This window comes from Watersipora subatra, chromosome 3 (genome assembly GCF_963576615.1).
Source record: "Watersipora subatra chromosome 3, tzWatSuba1.1, whole genome shotgun sequence".
In the NCBI taxonomy this organism is placed as follows: Eukaryota; Metazoa; Bryozoa; class Gymnolaemata; order Cheilostomatida; family Watersiporidae; genus Watersipora; species Watersipora subatra.
Window position 1 is genome coordinate 62264146 of NC_088710.1, and position 22338 is coordinate 62286483.

At 35.1% G+C, this 22338-nt stretch overlaps 1 protein-coding gene across 1 annotated transcript; it reads left to right on the forward strand.

Annotated features, from left to right (window-relative positions):
- Positions 1-1436: 1436 nt before the first annotated feature.
- Positions 1437-13382, forward strand: LOC137390209 (large ribosomal subunit protein uL3-like). The gene is made up of 9 exons (XM_068076504.1): positions 1437-1566; positions 7068-7301; positions 7468-7558; positions 9055-9186; positions 9303-9402; positions 10554-10614; positions 10766-10877; positions 11642-11719; positions 12799-13382. Exons 1-9 carry the CDS (start codon positions 1466-1468, stop codon positions 13132-13134), a joined length of 1245 nt encoding a protein of 414 aa, XP_067932605.1. The 5' UTR covers positions 1437-1465; the 3' UTR covers positions 13135-13382.
- The last annotated feature ends 8956 nt before the right edge of the window (positions 13383-22338 follow it).

Below are 22338 nucleotides of genomic sequence, written 5' to 3' on the forward strand. Positions count from 1 at the left end.
CGTTTTTCATGTAAGGCTAATGTAAGATATAACGGGTGGTGTACTTCAGAGTCAAAAGCTAGAAATGCAGAACATGCATATTCTATCATGGCACACTGAGAAGATCATGTCTAGTTTGGGTTTTTACTTATATTTTGTTTTTGTAATCATTCCATTGTTTAATAATGAAAATTTTGGTTATAGATACATTGACATGAATTTATTTTTCCTTTGAAGTATTTTATGTAGAGTATACGTACCCTACTCAACGAGCAATGGTTTTGAGTTTCAACCAATTTGTATATATAAAAACTATTGTGAGCGGGGAGCCTTCAGCTAAATATCTTGATATCTGCTAAATACTACAATGAAGATTAGCATTATTGGGAAACCTTCATTACTAAATTATTAGTGAATGAAAGAATGCTTCAAGTACTCAATACAATGGGCCTAATTTTTAAGTAAGCTATACTATAAGTCGGTTTGTTATACTTGAAGTAACTTGCAGTGTGTTGGATGACTATACATAAGATAATACTTGTAGTTCAGCACACATGAAGTATTTTAGTGTATAAGCGCAACTCTTGCATTTATATATTATTGTATAAATATTTATTAATATTATTTATTAATATATTATTATATAATTACAAAATATACACAACCTAATAAATATCGTGTATTATAACAGTTAGAGACTTTAAAAAATTAGTGTTGTTCACATCAAACTGTGTTCTCTTTAGCCCCATTTTAGCTTCTTGGGTGCTTCTGCAGCTAGCAGTAAATTTTATTAAATTTCAGGCTTTAGCCAGTATGCGATGCTGATTATTATTTTGCCTTATGATTCTCTTGAGTGAGATAGTTTTCTTAATCATTGATCATTATCAAAACCTAAATATTGCTTTGAGTTTTTCACCTTTCACGCAGAAACTTAGCACCACTGTTCAAGATCTTTGCTCTCAAATTATCTAGGCATTTGGCCACAAATTAGTACATAAAAGATGGAGTTATTATTTTTTAGTGTTAGCAATGATAAAATCAAGTATGCGTTAAATGAGCTATACAAAAAGTGAATTTCTTTGCTTGTGTATGCGTGGATTATCCTCAAGACTATTGACTAAATAAATTCAAAACTTTATATAGATTTATTACAAAATAGAAAGCCCGTCATCTAAAACTTGCAATGATAAAATGCATATATAGAGGATATATCCTCTTACTAATTTTATTATTTAACCAGATTATGAGCTTTCGCCCGAGCGATTACTTTGTGCAGACTACACAAGCTTGGCTAAACGTCATCACTAGAATTATACATTAAAACTTGTGTCTGCAAGTCGGCAATTTTGGGCTGTTTTAAAAACCACCTTGTCCTAGCCACTTTCTGAAAACCACAATAATATAACGAAGGGCTTGATTACACGTATCGTGTGCTTGCAAGCGCTCGTACTAACCGTTAGTCGCTCCTCCGAAAAAAGTTGACGGCATGCGGCGGTGTAGCTGTCTAGCAAGCAACTGGTCTGCATTACCGACCAGTAGAAACCACCAAATTGCCAGAGCTGAAACAAGTTTGTTATACCAAGCTTCGTACGTAACTATAATTAACTCGTAGCTCAATAAGTAGCTATTGTGGTCAAATTACGTGCACGTTTTTGACGCATACCCAACGCTTATATATAAATGCTCTATAAGAATGTTGGTTGATTTCTATAAAAATGATAACAACTAATTATTGATATATTGTACCAAAGTTGTCTGCAACATTCCGGACCCTGCAACAAAATAATAATTTGATTTGTTGCTCGCGAGTGTGTAAAATATGCCATTTCGTACGCGCCGATTTTTTTATGTTGACTGTTTTTAATGACTGAATCACTCTAAATCTGCATTTTTTGTATCGACTACAAAAAATTTTCAAGTCTATTACTGCAATTTATAACAATCTATGTATACTTAGACGAGCTTGAAACTTCTTATGTGTGGGCCTACTCAACTAAAGCTTTAAAAATGACTCGATTCGATCCAATGCTCATCAAAAAATAAGCAATTCGATTCTCAACTCGTTTGCATCATAGATCAAGTGAGAATCGATTCATTTCAATTCTATAAGCAAAACACTTCAATTCAATTTTTAATTATTTAGCTATCCTAACTTCCAATGAATCAATTCTATTCAGCTTTTTAGACAAATTCTCTATCGATTCGCCATCTGTCTACTAGTTAGCTTGTTCAGCCTTGGCTCTGAATAGAAGTTGTTTACCCACACCTATGTTGTTGAGTAACTCCTATGCAAAACAAGCTTAGAAATGAAATAAACATTGATTGTTGCAGTTTTATTTTATCATATATATATATCTTAGGACAGTTTCTCAATACATTTGGTGGTTACATTTACAAAATATAAGTTTCGTTAAAGTTGCTTGAGTCATCTTCAATCTATGGGGGCACATGGTGATGCCCCATGACTAAAGACCCGCTTTACTGGGCACTAGTTGCCGGTGGAGTGCATAGAATCTTTGTTTTTTAGCCGACTTGGGCATCTGCCTCTTCTGTTTACTCCATCAATCTATACAGGGACATGTGTAAAGGTTTTCAGTGAGATGACAATCAAATTAATTTTTACAGTTTGTCCAAAATGGGTATTGAACAGCACCAGAGCATGACATTTCTTATTTATAGAAACTAGCTACCAGATTTGCATCATCACTAACACTCGAGGGATATCACATCGGATTAGTCAACACATCACTACACATAGCTTGCAGTTACGGCAAAAGAAGCAACAACCACTAAAACAACAATTTCTGCCAGCTGACATATACAAACAACCAAAATAGAATAATACAAGTGAAATTACCTTTCTGTGTGGCAGCCAACTCATGACATTTAAGTAGTTCATGCTCTAAGCCAATTCTGAAACAAACTTAAACCGTAAAGGTTGACTTGCAACAAAATTTACATTACAGTTATTTGGTATCTTAAAGGTTGACTTGCAACAAAATTCACATTACAGTTATTTGGTATCAAAAGATTCACTATGTCTTACTTTGCTGTGTTGTAGGTGCAAAATATGTGGAAATGTGATTACAAGCTTTTAAAAGCTAAAAAACGAACAGTTAATCGCAGCCACACGAGACCACCGTAGTTTGGATTCTCTTTCCAAAACGGCTCAAATGGGACGTAGTTGTATGAGATGACTTCTGTTTACACTTTCAAGCAACCTCATTCGTCGAAATATTTTCACGAATATACTTCATGCATTCAATAAAACCTTGTCTATTGTTCTTACGCGTCTATTTCATCGTCATTGTAATGCTGTCACTTTCAGCACTGATATCCTATAACCTATCGTAAAAATTCGTTCAATTTTTCAACCTTAGCTCGAAGGAGTACATATCATTGTCTGATAAACATGACAGGCCTGTTGGTCACCTGTGATAATCGAAAAATGCTGCAGAAATTAATCACAAAGTATGGGTCACATGATCAGATTACGACTAGATGATTAGACCAAGCCTAAACAAAACTGTAAAGTAGCGAGTATCTATATTTGACACGGGGTCTTTGGTAAAACCCGAAGTGTTTGTCATAAACTAGTGCTACGAGAAGTTTTATATTGAGCCTTTTATTGGCCTTTCAATTCCCGTGAGAACATTACGTGGCAAAACAATAACCAAATGTAATGACTACTTCAGAGAAATACAGTTTCGTTTCAGCTCGGTCTAATCATCTAGTCATAATCTAATCCTGTGACCCATATTTTCCGCTATATGGTGCGAACAACTTCTGCAGCATTTTTTGACCATCACAGGTGACCAACAAGCTCCTCATATTTATATTAGAATGATATGCACCCTCTCGAGCTAAGGTTCAAAACTTAAACTGATTTTTAGGCTAGGTTTTGAGATATCAGCGCTCAAAGTGACAGCATTACAATGATAATGAAATAGACGTCTAAGGACAATAGACATGGTTTCATTGAATGCGTGAAGTATATTTGTGAAAATATTTTGACAAATGAGGTTGCATTAAAGTGTAAACAGAAGCACGTTGTGTTCAACTACGTCCCGTTTGAGCCGTTTTGAAAAAGATTCCAACCTATGGTCGTTTTCGTTATGGCTGCGATTAGCTGTTTGTTTTTGAGCTTTTAAGAGCTTGTAATCACATTTTAACATATTTTGGACCTACAACGCAGCAGAGTAAGACATGGTGAATCTTTTGATACCAAATAGCTGTAATGTAAATTTTGTTGCAAGTCAACTTTAAGATTACTTCTATTTAATTTTTTGCTTTTCATAAAATATCTTGTTAAAAATAAAATTCAAATTTCTTTGCTCCTATGTCAATGTATATAAAAAATAAACTTAAATATCCCAAAAAGATTTTTCTCTCATTAAAAATATCTCCTATTAAAATTATACAAGTTAGAAATATGAACATGCTTAAAAACCTAGAAATATGTACATAAAATGTGTGCTGTTCAGCAATAACATTTTAAATTATTCAGTTTTCTTTGCTCTTATGACCTTGATCTGATTATATGATCCGACCGAAGCAACATATTCATTTACATTTAGTGTAATGTCCTGTGTTGTGGAGATTCTCAGGATGGACAGCAGTTGTTCAACAGGCTAACGGCTATCTTCATAATATCTTGTAATAGCTAGACTTAATTGATGCTAGAAATATTTGGCAAGGCAGATGAAGCGTTGCATTATGGGATCTGCAGGTCTATGCAGTATTATGTCATCATCGCTTCATATCAATGGACCATGGATAGCGAGAATGTAAAATGATTTTGCGGGCCAGAAAAGATTGCAAGGCGGGTCGGATGTAGCCCGCGGGCCATGAGTTTGACACATGTGCCAATATAAGCCAATATCACACATCGAAGGAGCAATGGCTCTCTCTTTCAATTTATTGAAGTGGCCTACTCTGTGCTCCTCTGGCTCCTTAACAGCAACAGGTATCACTGGCTGAGCGAAATGTGGCAACCATTTCTTGAGTTCTAAAAGCAAATACAAGTTATTGAAAGCTATTAGTGGGTGAAAGAAAATTGAAAGTATCGTAGGTAAACTGCATGCAGCAATTTGAAATAGTATGTCCAATTATTGCCAATGCATACATTCCCACCTTAGGAATGCAATTGTTATTACATACCACCATGTCCACGATTTAATATACACATTGTCAAAGGATTGCCAATATGAACTAAGTTGAATGTGTCATATATCTATATATATACAGTCAAACATCGATAACTCGAACTGCACGGGACCGAGCGAAAGTGTTCGAGTTACCAAAGCGTTCAAGTTATCAGAGCACTGTCACAAGTCCATTTATTTATTTATTAGTAGATACATGCACATATACAAACTATAATAGAAATCAAAAACATAAATGGCTTGTTTCAAATTAAATGCTTCTAATGTAAAGTTTAAAACTTTTTTATCAAAAAGTATAGGAGATTTTTCTATCACTTGAGAATGTTTTGTTGTTTGCGGTGATGTTATTGCCAGGACGTTTTTTTAGATTAAAATTGGCAAAACTTGATCGTTGTTGAAATGATCAGAAGCAAAGACATCTTTTTCTTTTGAGTGTTTTAACCGAAATCAATTTTGCCGATTTTTCTTGAAGTTTATGCGAAGGTCACCTCACTTTTCCATGCTTCCGAAAGACGATTGCTAAGCAGATATTTGGTAAAAATCAAAATTCACCAAACCTTTAGAAAAGTCGTTGACAAAAATATTTTGCCGACGGCGGTAATAACGACGCCTATGATTTACGAAAAGTTGAGGTTTACCTCTATGACATGGAATAAAGTGATTTTCTAAAGCGATAACAACCGTCTCGGTAGCCGTTGGGCAAAAAACTGTTCGAGTTAACAGAGTTGAGGTCGAGTTATCTATAGCAATTTATCATTACGTGGGAACGGACCAAAGAAACCGTTCGAGTTAACCATGTGTTCGAGCTATCCGTGGGTGAGTTATCCATGTTTGACTGTATATATTTCTCAAAGTCCGTCTGTCGTCCTTCAGTATGTCCAGATATAGCTATTATTAGAATAGCTTTAGCTGGACAAGGCTGAGGCAACGTCATGGTGTACCGTCATTAGAAGCCTAGCACTTATTAGCAAGCTTACTGGAATTTTCCATTGGCAATGTGCCAGGCTAATACCAAGTGACAAGCAACTCTCATTGCTTCTCATTGTTTATAAGCTGATTTTCATTACCATTTTTCATTGGCAATGTGCCAGGCTAATAGCAAGTGGTAGGCAACTCTCATCACTTCTCATTGTTTATAAGCTGATATTTAATTTCGGGCAACGCCGGGAGGCACAGCTAGTACATATATATACATACATGTATATGTACTAGATTTATACACACATGTATATGTACATATACATGTATATTTTGTACATATACATGTATTTGTACATACATGTATATGTAAAAACTCAATTCTCTATCAATTTGTGAGATATACATGTACAGTACATGTATATGTATACCTCACTTGATTAATTTTTTTATTGTACTGTTGTTTATAAAATATTTAACAATCAATTTATTCAATTGTTTGTAACAGAAGATTTTATCATTTATTATATAATAAAAATTCTTGTTTATTTATTAAACACTACTAGCAGCAAATGTCAAATGACAAATAAAGGCTGTGAATAAAAAATAAATAGATAATAATTACAACAATCAATGGTTTAAATAATAAATAGTTGGAGATAGTTTGAGATACACCAAAAATAGGAAAAGCTTAGAATAGAGCAATAATAAAAAAAATAATGTTATCTCTTCCTCATTCATTTACTACATTTAGACTCCTTCATTCATATCCTACTTAATATACGAGGAGGTATGATGAGTTAATGTTTCAACAAACACAAAACCCTAAAGCCTGCCTACCACTGCCTGGAAGCTCACTATTTTTATGTCGTAAAAGAGGTTTTTGAAGGACATTTCTACTAAGTAGCAAACAGTACATGTATGCTATATGAATTCTGATTGGTCTCAATTTTGCGATATCTTTAAACATATAATAGATTATGCAATTTTTCATGTCATTGTTAGGAGCGTATTACTTCAGAAAGCAACATATAAGAAAACTAACAAGACATGGTTTTCGCGAACATACAAGCCAAAGTTTGGTCACTGGATGGTGGAAAAGCCCGACAGTGCCAGCGTTGACTTTGGACTGACTGAAAGTAACACTGCATATTTGAATGAGAAGTCGTTAGTCCTTCCAAATAGTCCACTGATTAACCAGCCTATGCCGAGGAGAGGATGGAAAGAGAATGGGAAAAGGTTAGCTTACTTTCAGTGTATTTAGGAGTTATCCTATTTATCTTTTGACAGTGTTAGATTTAAGAGTTACTTAGGGGTTGTAATTGCATTCATCGGTCTTCTGTAACTAGTTTTTTTGCCGATGCTTTTTTTTGTAGTTTTAACATTTTTGAGAATTTATTTTCAGAACTGTTCGCAGTGGAGTGATTGGTATAAAGATAGGAGTTGTGCCTCAGTGGACTGTAACTGGGAAACGTATTCTCTGCACCATGTTGCAGGTATTTACTTGTACTTGATTACATTGTTGGTTATTATTATTTCTTTTTAGTGTTAAATTCACAAAACTGCAAAATTAGGTTAATTGGTATAATGAAAAGCAATAGGCCAGAATGATTCGGGGCGGATCTGAACAAATGGTAAGTATATACGGTCATACCTCGACATACAAACTGTCCCGACATACGAACAATGAGAAATATTCCAAGCAAATTTTTGCCTTCAGTTACGAGACAAATTTGAGATACGAGATGGTTTTCAATGCGGTCTCTGGATGGCCAAGTATGCGAGAGGCTGCTTATGAGAGCAGCATCGCTTGGCCATTAACATAGGAAAAGTTGTAAAAGGTCCAACTAAAATGAAGGTGAAAGTGAGTAAAAGAGTGGGTGATTAGAGCCAGATAGAAGAAAAAAACTTGAAAAACTGAAAATGAACACAAAATTAGAAGTAAGTTAAGTGAAACTAAGATTAACACATATTTTCAAATATGTAGTATAGTATATAGTAAGCTCAGTTTATTTACCGTACTTTTTGGACTATTAGCCGCTACTTTTTTCTGATGATTTGAGCCATGTGGCTTATATAAGGATGCAGCTATTGTGGCTTTTTCTTTCACCAGAAATTTATCAACTAGAAACTCCGGTTAGTACGCCTCTAGCGGTGAAAGAAAATACGAAACAATGCCTAACGGTACTGTTCCGTTAGACACTAGGTTAAAAAGCATCCGTTAATACGAAACAGGGCCGTTAGGCACTGTTCCGTTTGAAACAGGAAAGTCGCTGAAATGTTAAAAAGCACCGTCCTGAGTTCTACGGCCTATACAAAGATGCGGCTTATGTATTGTTTTATTATTGTTTTTTTTTGGAAATACAGCAGGTGTGGCTTATATAGGGGTGCAGTTTATAGTCCGAAAAGTAAGGTAAGTTAGATTTAAAGTTTACTTTATATTACGTAGTTTCACAAAAAGTGTAACGTACCAAACATGTTGCCATCAAGTCTCTCTCACACTATTGTTAATAGCTACCGTTTATCTCGAAGGTGAGAACTCCATACAGCACTTTACATAAGAATGTTATTATATTTTATTTCAGATCATAACTACTCGATAGGTAGCCGATTAGTTACTTTGTTCCATTGTAATATACTGTTTTTGGGTGTATTATTTCCAGAAGCTGGGAATGGATTAATTTGTGTTTAGTTATTTTATATAAGAAGATTTGATTTGAGATTTGAAAGGTTTGACATATTAGCGTTTCTCGGAATACATTAAGCTCGTATGTCAAGGTATGACCGCAGTTCATATTCTCTTAGTTTGTGACATACTAAAATGCAAGTAGGCCAACTATCATGTAAACATCTGGATCAACCTGCAATGCTAACTGCACAGGTATATCTAATACCACTCTGTACGTCTTTACTTCAACTTTGTTAACATTATGATCAGCCACACAAAATAGAAACTGATTTATTATGAGTCTGGTCTACTCTCATCTTGCAGGTACTAGACAACCATGTCATTAACTATGTGCCACCTGGAGATTTTGCAAGGTCAGCTATATTTCAGCCTAAGTTCAAAAACAAAGGCTATGGATATTGTGTAGTTGGAGCCATTAGCGCCTCTCCACTTGAGGTTTGTGCGAAGATGTGTTCAATGTTTGTTGAAGCCATTTTGTGTTCTATAAGATGAAACATGCTGTGAAATCAATGTTCACCACAGACATCTTGAGGTTATTCTACTCTTTACAGTTTTCAGAAGAGTACAACCAGCTGTTTACCAAAAGCGGAGTCCTGCCAAAAAGAAAATTAACAAAATTTGTTGTAACAGAGGATGCAGCCATTGCTCCAGGTATAGTTCTTTTCTTTCAATGATATATTCATATAGTTATTAAGTTTATATACAGGGATAGTGTAGCAACACCCATATGCGTCGCCAGTGTCGAAGTGCCAAGCTGGACTGACAAGTAGATTATGTTTTATGGGTACTTTAATAGAGCAATTGTTGTTAGATGCGTTATGTCACTGCATACGTCCGCATATGAAGCAAAAGGAAAACAATACCCATGCGCACACAGGTATGACGCTGTTGGCAGCCGTTTCCATGGTTTAAAAATGGCACATTAAATGGTGTTCCACTTATAAACGATCACACTGAATCAGGACAGAATCTGAGTGACACGAATGTTCTCATGATGGCATTGCCATATGGGGGTGTGTAGCTACGCTATCACTGTATGGAAACTTAGTAAAGCCTGGTTCCCATATATGTCGCAAAGCACCGGCGCCAGCACCGCAGGCTATTGCGGTAAAATGTGAACCTACACGCGTGGTACTGCCGGCAGTCAACGCAAGAGTTTAGCGCTGTTCAAATTTCGTGAAAAGCCGCAGGCATAACCTTCCTGAGTCAGGAGTAACGAGTCTTCATTCTTTAGGGAAAGTTTTAGTTCTACGTTTTCTTCAAGAAAAACTCACTTAGTGAAATGTTCGAAAGGGGAAGCTTTTTTGCATGACCTTGCTATAACCTTCCTGAAATGCACTGTATAGGTGAAGGTCACCATTATCGAAACAGCGTGGCGAGCGAACATTTTATGTGATTATGCGATTATGTTTAGCGATGCAGTTTATATGTGAACAGAAGCCGCAGAGCCTAGCGTCACAAGCGTTTTTCTGCACAAGTTACCGCCGAAGTCTCGCAATCGCTATGAAAACCAGGCTTTACTCAGCCATCAAATGCTATGCCGTAAATACATTCGTAAACATTTCTGTGTGATTTCAATTAATTAATTCAAATTGATTCAAATTTATTAATCTTCCAAATCTCCGAGATTTATTTATTTAAAGTTTTGACGCACTAATTTCTTTTTTATATCCTTTCAAAGTTTATTGCAAACAACAAAATGAGTTTTCTTCACCAGTTGGATGGTGAATGAATTCTCTGTGTTTTTGACATCTACAACTAAATTATTTATCTGCACTTATTCCTATTCATGGTTATGGCAGGTACTCCATTAAGTGCTCAGCATTTCAGAGTGGGTGACTACATGGATATCCAAGCACGAACGTAAGTGTTAAAGGCTAAATACATTTACTATTTGCGCCTTTAGTGAACAAACAGCAACATGGATTGTTAACTGCGAGAAGTTTGATTATTTGCTGTACATACTATATACATGTACAGGTATACTCACCGTATCAAATTGTGTCCTGCACAGGGTTGAGATGGGCTTTCAGGGAGTCTGCACAAGATGGGGTATGAAAGGTGGTAGAGCTAGTCATGGGGTGACGAAAGCGCACAGGAGGATGGGAAGTATGGGAGGAGGTGGAGTAAGTACATGTCATGCGCACTATCTTTCACTGCTGATTGCCTTGATAGTGTTTTCCAGTATACATTGTAAAGTTTGAGTAGATATTTGACTCTGAACCTTTGCACCTCATGAGATACTGCATATGATGTTCAACAGTTCTTGAAGGATTGCAGCTTCATAAATAAAACTAAAGAATATGCATGCGAGTGTTAATAGTGTAACTTTGAAAATATAATAAATAGTCAAGCTAAGTAAATTTTAACTTACCTAGTTTCAGTTGAGTAAGTAAAAGTGTAAGCTACAATGCGCCTCTCCGTCAGCACCTCTACTTCTGAACCTACACTTTGTGTGTCTCCCAGATCAAGTAGTCAAAAAAGCTTAATTAATTAAAGTGTTCTTTTTTGCGGATTTTTAGAATGCATTTGTTTTATTGCTATGTGTAATAACTTTTAGTATTTATCAAGGTGTTATTGTAGGTTTTTAACTGTGTGACGGATTAATGGAATTTCTTTGTAATCTTATTGCAAAGCTTGATCCAACATATGATGACTGTTTTAACATATGAAGCCCTGAAATGAATTAAATTCACTTGTATTTGGTTTGACAGTATGTAGTAGCCAAATAATTAGCTCTTAGTTTTGATTTATCATTCACCAGTTCATGCGTTTTAAAAAAAATCAATTTACTTTCATAATTATGTTTTTTTCTATAATGGATTACTTGAGTGTGGCCCACTGCATGCTGAGTAATTCACTGCATGGTTACATGAATCGCTTTATGCAGGATAAAGGTGGTGTCTGGAGAGGAAAGAAGATGCCTGGACACATGGGCAGTGCCTGGACTTATCACAGATCTCTACAGGTTAGTAGATGATTGTTGATGAATCATTAGATGAAGTCTTTGATTTGGAAGGTAACATTTATAGCCTCTAGTTTTATCATTCATATTCTTCTGAAACAAGATGTGCTGCATATCAATGTAAAGATTTATCCAAGTGTATCAAACCTCATTTTTAGCTTGCCGTAAAACCTCTACCTGAGTGCCATGGTGCTGCATTTTTTAACCCTTTCCCTCTAGTGGCATTCTTTCTATTAGAGGTATAGTTCAAATAGAGGGTGGCGATCTATTTTTCGATTAACCGATCAAAATTTCAGGAAAATAAATTTAACCATGTTACACATTTATGTGGCCTATATTTGGCTCTCTCCCTGAGTGACATTAATAAATGCCGATGGCGTCAGCATTTTTTGTGAGACGGTTTTTTATATACATCAAAGTATCAGACAAGGAACTATTTTGAGTAAAATGTGTTAGATCGATACAGTTATTGCTTATTTCTATTGCGTTGCTTAAAAAACGTTTTTGAGGAAAAAACTGAAAAGCATTGGAGTTAGAAAATGGACTCTGATATGCTGTAATAATGGTGGCTCCTGATGCTATTACACCGTATGCTGTTCCTACTGAGTATTCTAGTCGATTAGTTTATATAAATGTTTGTAAGTTTTAAAATCAGGTTGTAAATCATCTTATGGAAGAATCTGAAGACAACAAGTCGGATATAGACCTTAATGACTTCAAGTCAGTGCGTGCTTCTGGTGATTATGATAATTTTCAGGCACATGGTCACTAAAACCATAGCAACCACGACAACTAAAAAATTCCTTGACATTCGTGTAATCTAGTCATCATTACTACCATTTTGTGGAGCATTTTTTCGTGATCACTTTTTACTATGTGTTCATAAAGATTTAAGGATGTCAAAGTGGCGGTCAAATAGAGGTGGCGTTAATTAGAGGGTGGCGCTCTAATAGAGGTTTCACAATAACTCTATTGCTCCTCACCTTCTACAGCTATTCATCAATCTATATACTGTAGTGATCTTGTTGTGATGTCAGACTAGTTATTATCTTTGTTTATATACTCATATGGTATATTTATAGATTGTGAGGATAAACACCAAATACAACGTGATATACCTAAAGGGGCCCAACCTTCCAGGCCCACCAAGAGCATATGTGCGTATGATGGACTCACTACTGCGGCCTCACTTGCTTGCGCGAGACGCCAACCCTCCACCCATGCCGACTTTCTACCCAGAAGATGCCATCCCAGACTCACCTGAGAACATTTACCATGAGAGTCTCTTCACATATGATGACGACTTTGTATCATATGAGAATGTTGATAAGGACAAGCTGTTCCTCTATAGCAAGCCATACATATTGTATGGGGGCTGTCAGGATGGCAGGAACCACAGCTATAGGAGAGGAATCTAGTTGTTTGTGTCAAAAGACTCATTATTATTTGTGGTTTGCATTGTTTTACTTACATGATCAGTATTCAGCTCCGTGTGTATTTTGAGTTGAGTAATATACGATGGTGTGTGAGAGGTGTCTGATTTGTATTGATCAACATGCACGAAATATCTTAGTGAATAATATTGTGACCAGCTTTTCATGTTCAGAATATTTCATCAGCAGTGTTTTTCACTTACTGATATCTAAATAAAAAGATGTCAATATTTCTTGCATGCATCAACCAATGCTTGCGCACTTGCTGTACTATAAAACCAGGTGTCTGCTGCCTTTTGCTTGGACTAGTACCAGGCACCTTTTGTAGCATACTAAGCACTAGCACCAGCTGACTCCCCTGTGCTTTATTACCAGGCACCTGCCTCAAAAGCTGAGGCTAGTTAGTACTTAACTATTTGATGATAGCACCGGAGTAGCCAGTTTACCACAGCAGTCACCTTCAACAAGAGAACACCTTAAGTGTTACCAGGTACAAGATCCGCATGATCAACAGAATATCACAGATTCATTTATATTTACTTATCTACTTATAAGTAGACAACATTTGATAGCTGGTGTTATTGACAAGTTGAGGAAGTGCAAAGGGATGATTATAGATTCTCTCAAATTACCTAATTATCTTCTGTCTTCTCTACATAGTTAACTTGTCTTATCAGATGTTGATTGGCTGCCAAACCGTTTGAATGTTATTCTGACTACATCCTCACTAAGTGCTCATGTACTAGTATATGTACGATGTGAAGCACTAGGCGTATTGCAATAAAGTAAACTAAAAGTGGTGGAATTTTTTTGTCCAATGCTGTACCTCATTCTGTCAATGGTGTCGCAGTGAGGTAAGAAATTTAGTCAGGGAACCATATCAGTATGCAAAAATAAAAGAAAACACCCTCAGTTCAGGAATTACAAGCTGGTAGGGTTTTTGCCATCTTGCTAGAGCATATTACATGCAAGATACATTCATTAACATGCTCATAAACTCTACTACTTAAGAGAATTGGCTTTTGACTAATAAAGGTAAATAGATCACTAGCAAACGCAATAAAAATTTGGGCATGTTTTACAATAAAATGTAACAATTTTAATTTGTTTTTTCAGGGTTTATAGGTTTTGTTCATAAGTAACTTGAGTATAATTTATTTAGGTATTGTGGTTTTTTTTCCGATTAAATACAAGGTACACACAGCATTGCAGAAAATTTTATTTCAGCACTTTTTTAATAAAGGTAAACACGAATATAGGTCTAGAATAATCTAATTCCCTTTACATGCAACAATCATCTGCAATGGCATTAAAATGGGCTGTTATGTTGTGTCATCAAAAAAGAAAGGAATAAAACAGTTTTTTAAAACAAAACAGGCCACAATAAAGTGATGCAAACAATTTTGGAAAAATTAATTAGTACAATTGTAAGTTCTCAAATTTTTTGCCTTACTTTTATACATGGACCTTGTTTTAGCAGGGTGTACACTTTCCCTACAAACTAATGATCACAGTATTTCTGGGTTTGATGCAAATGCGAATCAATCATTCATCTCGCAGCAGCGCCAATTTCAGTTCTTCAGGCTTGCAATAAATGCATACATACTTAAGACTAGTATGAAAAGGAGGTTGATTGACCAGTTTAAACAGAAGAAATGTTCGTTAGCCAATAGCAAAGCCTGAATGTCACAGCTGTGAGACCAAGGAAAGAACCACTCTGAAGACTTGGTAGAGTAATGGTATCATTTTCCTGCCTTGCTGTCTAACTGCCAGCATGTCTTCTCTTGCTCTTCTTATCCATGCCTACCTTTGGTTCTGCTGTCTTGTGACAGCTCATCGTGATTCCCTTACTTCTCGTGTTCCTCATATATATTTAGGAAATCCTTATAAAGATACATTTTTACACAAGACCAATACCACAGGATCTACTGATTTAAGGCATAACTCTGCCTATCTTGTACAACATAGAAACTATGTGCAATTAAAATGTTTCCTTTATAACTATAAACAGCTTAAATGAGTTTCTGTTTTTAAAATTCAAACTTTTACTATCGGCTTTTACAGCCGAATATTTTAAGAACATCCCCAGAAGATCCCAAAACGGGTAAAATGATTTTGTCATCATAAAATGAAGTTATGTAGTATTATCAGCCGCGGCTTTTTTACGATCTCATGTACGAAGCTTTTTTAGTATGCCCCATTTTATGGTTGCTAATATTACAGCTGAGCCTAATAATACCCATCTACTGTGACTTTGAACAAAGGCTATGCCAGTATAGAAGGCTACCTACATACTACACTTTTTGGCATCACAGTGATGTAAACATGACAGAAGATGGGCCAAGTGGTGGCTGCTGTGGAAAGGTATGAGATGCGCTATTGATTAGAACTGTATCTAACCTTACCTTCGCTATAGTTTATGATACTCCCTATTTAATCTACTGACTTACCTTCACTATACTATACTATCTACCTAATCTACTGACTTACCTTCACTATACTCTAGAAAACTATCTGCCTAATCTACTGACTTGCCTTTACTATATTCTAGGATACTATCTACCTAATCTACTGACTTACCTTCACTATACTCTACTATCTACCTAATCTACTGACTTACCTTCACTATACTCTAGAAAACTATCTACCTAATCTACTGACTTGCCTTTACTATACTCTAGGATACTATCTACCTAATCTACTGACTTACCTTCACTATACTCTAGAAAACTATCTACCTAATCTACTGACTTGCCTTTACTATACTCTAGGATACTATCTACCTCTTCTACTGACTTACCTTCACTATACTCTAGGATACTATCTACATAATCTACTGACTTACCTTTACTATACTCTAGGATACTATCTACCTAATCTACTGATTTACCTTCACTATACTCTAGGATGCTATCTACATAATCTATTGACTTACCTTTACTATACTCTAGGATACTATCTACCTAATCTACTGACTTACCTTCCCTATACTCTAGAGTCTAGAATACTATCAACCTAATATATAGACTCACTCTTATTATTATACTGTAGGACACCATCTACCTAAAACGATATTATATATACTTAATTTTTACGAGTTTGTACAATTACTCAAAAAAACACTTGTGCTTTTACAGGGTGTGTTTATAACATACGGTATGACAGTTATTTGGTATTGGTAAGGTACAGCAAGTTGAGACTTTCAAGGACAGTGGATACATTGGTACATTAAAATGGTGCGTTCTGTACTAAATAGTTATTGATTCTACTTCTAAACTTCTTTTTGTATGTTATACCTTTATAAAATGTTAGTAAGCAGTACTTCTATAACTGTCCTTATACTTTTTAGGATCCCGATACATGGGACTGGTTGGAGTTCAATCCAGCGTTTCAGAAATTGCTAATCTGTTTTCTCCACGTGTATCAGGAGGAGACAAATGTCTCCAGTTCTGTTACTACACACCTGATACTAACAGTGTATCACTAGATGTTCTGTACAAAAGCAGTGGCAACAGACAGACAATATGGAGTCTCCCTGATGATGCTAAAGGCAATATTTGGCACACAGCCCAGGTTCAGATACCCAGTACTTCTGTAGACTATCAGGCGAGTTTATCTTATTTCCTTAATAAACAGCAATAATGGCATCATATGTGTTTCTCTAAGTGTATAATTTCTAATGTTAAAATATAGTCAGCTGGCACAACCTTTTCTTTCTATTAAAACCTTTTCAGCTGTCAGATTTTGTTCTGGCTTAGTTTCAGCTAAATAGTAAATACTCTTATAATATGCTTACATGACTCAAGTTGTCTAGAATATAAATGTTTCGTTTTTTTAACATTTCAATAAACAAGAAAAGGTGACATCACAACTATGGTTTAGTTTGGTTTACTGTAAAAACATCTTTAAGTTTTTGTTACATAAAAGACATTATGTAAACTTAGTATGACTTATTACCATGGTTACAATAGCGCTTAATTTATCAAAAACATTTCAATAATGAACATGTCAATGAAAATGCCATTTAGTTTGTGTGTATTGCTTACAGATAATCTTCCGAGGAACAAGAAATGGCCAGCCACCAACTGGCACCATACTAGGGTTGAAGGATATTAGCCCGTGTCTCACTTTTCAGTAACTCAGTTTTTTAGTTTACTGGCAAAATTTTATAGCAGAAAATTGGTGTGGCGAGTTGACTTAAACCCTTATAAAGCAAAATGATTTGAAGGTTTGTGAAGTGTGTAAGATATTTGAAATATATATAAATGTACTTATGATTCTAACGCAAGTCTGGTGGTCACTATGTTACCATGCTATCAACTGGCAATAAAGTGATTAATTTTATTAGTTTGCAAACTTGAGTAATGTTTCATTATGTTCCTTTATTACTACTGCTAGCATGGTTGAGGTATCAAAGTCTGCCGCTACCTGTGACATTGTAAACATGTTTCATAAATATGTTGTTATAGACTCCAAAAAAAATGTAACTTTTTAAAACACATTTTGAAGCACATATTAAGGTTTTTCTTAGGCGGTATCCCATAAAAGTATTATTGTGCAATTATGATACAGATTTAAAAGGTAGAGAAAACTGCACTCTGAAACTCTGTTTAGCAGAAATTTTTAATTGAGTAACATAAAACACAAACTACATTAACTATATGCAAGTTGAAGGTAACCAGTAATCTTTGCTATGATTAGAGCCGTGTTTGCCTGTCCGTCTTTCCATAGCCATGCTTAAAGGCTAGGAAAAAAGATTGCTTTTACCATTTTTGCTGAAACTTTTCTGCCTGTGCCAATCAACCGCTTTGCCATATATCTGAACAATTATGCATATAGCTATTACACCTGATAATCACTTATAGTGCACCAAACTGCCAGAGTAACAATAGCTTTTTTTATCAACTTTGAACTTGATTCAACATTGTCACAAACCTTTGTATTTGATACTTCAGACTGACAGGGGTCGCCAACCATAGTAGTTGGCACTTTAGGCTGTCTAGAGTAAACGAATGACAACCTGGGTTTAGCTCTTCTGTACTCAGTCATAAACCTTTTGTGATTAATTTTGTGCCCCATAACTCCTCTGGGAGCTGGTCTAATAAAGACAGCCTGTGCACTTTCAATTTCTTCACTAAATGTGTCAGCAAACTTCTTTTAGAGTATCTTTACCGTGAGTTTAAAGGTAAGAAGAGTTGGATTTAGTAGGTCATTGAATTGAGCAGGTTGAATTGAGTCATACCTTAGTTATCATAAGCTTGTTTGCCCAACTTTGCTGCCTATAACTGTTTTGAGTGTTTTTAAAAATGTTTCTAAAGGTGTGTTTGAATTGATACCCGGTTCCTTTGGTTTAAGTGCACAGATGAATGGTGGTCAGATTATTTTATTTTCTAATAGAGCTAACTCAAACCTTTAGTCAAACGAGTTTACTTTATATGCTTCTGCAGAGTTTAGAATTGACTTACCAATTATGTTTGACACATTTCCTATTGTAATCATCAAAGTTTCCTTGCACTCGCATGAGGGTGATAGTAGCAGTAAAGACTTGGAGGTAACTTGGAGTCAGGAGTAACGAGTCTTCATTCTTTAGGGAAAGTTTTAGTTCTACGTTTTCTTCAAGAAAAACTCACTTAGTGGAATGTTCGAAAGGGGAAGCTTTTTTGCATGAAAAAAAGTTTGTGCTGTTACCTCTATATAGTAAGTACTGACTATAAACTTGCATTGACGGAAGGTTTAATAAGGCCGTTGATTAGCAGTTTCCTCTTACTGTGGCCATTAAACTTTTTTTTCTCAGAGTATTTCTACACCTTGTGGTGCTGAATAGACACCTGGGTCAGAGTTTAAATAGTACAAAGGGTGTACATCTTTAACTTTCCCAAATCAATTAGCCATTCTTGAACTCAAACCAATCATGATATTACTCACAGCTCTCTTTCATAGAAGCAATGTTTTTCATTTTCAGTGATTTTAATAATTTTATCATAATGTTAAGCACATGCATTGACCAGTGCTTGCATGTTTTCTAGGCACTAGCTCTAAATACCTGCTGCCTTTTTTGTAGTTATTTGGTACCGGATACCTGCCTCCTCTTGCCAAGCATAAGTAACAAGCAACTGCAACCTCTTGCTAGGGTTTAATAACAGGCACCTACAACCTCTTGTTAGGCATTAGCAACAGACATCTGCAGCCTCTTTCAAAGGAATAGTACTAAACGCCTGCCATCTGTTGCTAAGCACTAGTATATACTAGGCACATGCTGCATTTCGCTAGACACTAATACCAAATACCTGCCACTTGTTGCCAGATACTTAACTAGTCCATAATATAGTTGTTGTGGCCAGGTTATTACATAGAGTTGTCTTTTGTCAGCCCATACCTCCCTGGTCTACAAAAACAAGATGCCGATGAGCAATGGAACATTGTAAAAGTGTTTATATTTACTCATCTACTTATGAGTAATATAACATTTGATGAATGGTATTGTAAAATAAACTAGAGGAGTGCAAACAGATAACTAAATTTTTCTCTCATGCCATGATTTGTACTGATTGATGATTGGTTGATAGTGTGTTTGATATTTATTTCTTCATCATCTTCATGTTAAAGTTGCACCCTCACTGACTTTCATAACTTCTACTACTTTTGACCACGGAAAATAGTTGATTGGTCAGTTTGAACAGAAGACTAATTCAATAGCCAATAGTAAAGCCAGAGTGTCACAGTTGTAAGACCAAGGAAGGAAGGCTCTAGAGACTAGGTAGAATAAATAATATCACTTTCCTGTCTTGCTGTCTAACTGGCAGCATGTATTCTCTTGCTCTCTTTATCCATGTCTACCTCTGTTTCTGTTGTCTTTTCATAGCTCATGGTGAGTCTTTTACCAGCTGTCATTAACTAGAGCATATTTGAGATTTTGTTAAATATGCTCTGGTTAAATATGTTACATATTAGAGGGAATTGAATTCTGTTCAATCCATGACTTCAAGTTGCAAGGATATAGCTTAAGCCTTCATTAGCTCATTTTCATATTTACAACTCAAAGCAAGAGTGTTTTTCCTTTGTAATTTGTTTAAACCAAAGTAAAAGTGATACTGGATTTGAGACTCTTTGGTTATTCCTAAGTAGTAGTCAAGTGTAACATGTAAATTTGTTATATACAACTTTATTAGTTTCTTCATTTAGAACAGATATAGGTGACTGTTGATAACTTTAGAGTAAATTATCTTACCTATTTAACTTATGTGATATATACATGTGTACCCTATATGATATATATATCATTTTGTAAATGATATATACAGTATATATATTGTAAATAATATATATACTGTAAATGAGATATATATAGTAACTTTGATTACTGTAAGTCCTTATCCTCAAGCCGCGCGGCTTGTCATTGGGCACGGATTCTGGTTCAAGGTCATAGGCCGCGGCTAAAGCCAAGTTTTTAAAACTTACGTGAGGCTCAGGGCGGCTTCTCGATAAATGCGGTCTCTGCTCAGTTTCGCGCTATAACCATAGAATCGCAGTCATGATACACTTTTATGTATGGAGTTTTAGCGACCTACTCGTTTATTTTCAAGGTCATGTTTATAGAATACTGTAGACTAAAGAAGAATTTATCGCTCATGTTTAACTCACCAGTCATAGGTTATTAACACCTTTTCATTCTTGACCGGCATCTTTTCATAAACGTGAAGCCCTCTAACAGCGCAATACAAATTTAGCTGAGACATGGCAAGTAAGTTCTTGATGCAAGGGTTTAGAAATTTTAATTTGAACTTGGAAGTAAAAGAAAAATATTTTCACATGTTCTGATGTAGCTTGTTTTCCCATTCAAGAGGACGGGGGTATAGCGAAACCCGTCTCAACACTCTCATGTCCGAAGTGGTCAAGGACGACAAAACCTCAGTCATTAGCCGCGGTTTGTAGGCATATGCGGCTTGTTGGTGGATTATTTTTTCTTTCGTGAGTCATCTGTTTTTGAGCACAAGCCGCGCGGCTTGAGCATGAGGACTTACGGTATTGTCATTCGAATATATATAAATATATATATATAAATATATATATAAATATATATATAAATATATATATATATATATACATATATATGAAGTTTATTAAAAACTACAGGTTAAAATCATTGTAAACTACATATACTATATATAGTATATGTAAATGATATATATATATAAATATCATTTACAATATTTCATGCCAATTATAGATTCCATTTACACTCAGGTATAAGCTTTTAAAAATATTTTTAAAAGCTAAAAATTTAGTGAAGTCATTAAACAGCAATAAAATAGTGAAACAAAAGCTATTTTTTATTAATCTAAAATTAACTTTAGCTTTTAAACACAATTATTCTTTAGGAAATATTACATATTAACTGTTAATTATTACAACTTAACATATTAGGTAATGGTTTATGGTTTAAAGGCTTTATGATTAAAACTGGTAACACTTTTGATCAAAACAATTAAAAACTTTGATTAAAATTGGCAAAATATTTGATTCATTTTAAAAAGAGCAGTTATTTAGAAAACTAAGATCATCAAACTTGATGACACAAACCTTGCTATACCATAATGCTCGTCGTTACGCAGTAGGACAGTTTTCAGCTAATATAAACAGAGATGCATGATCATGCAAACTAAAATCAAACAGGAATTTTACTTTAGCACATCATGAGCAATTACAATATCACTCGTACAGCACCCATGAATACAGTAAACTATTTTATGTCTGTGTAGAATTCTCCAAGCGGATGTATTAGACAGTTGGTAACTGATAAACATTCTGATTGGCTCAGAAAAAAGACAGACGACCCATTAATATAGTATATTAAAAACTTATCAAAAAAATTTATATAATAAAGTATTAAGATTTATTTTATCAGTTTAGATTTAGTTTTAAATTGCATAATCTGATTGACAGCAAAAGTAAAATGTCTAGTTTTCTTTATCTATTTAGGAGGTGGCCAACAGAATCGGTTTTACAAATTCAAGAACTTTAAATCACTCACGCAATATTTAACAGAGTTAAAACACTTTTCCATAATACATTCATAAACTTTTATAAAATTTGCTAAAACCTTATGTACTTTGTGATTTCAAACATCATATTTAAACATTACACGCCTTTTTTTTCAAAAAGTGCAACTTATCTGCGCCAAGCAGTCAA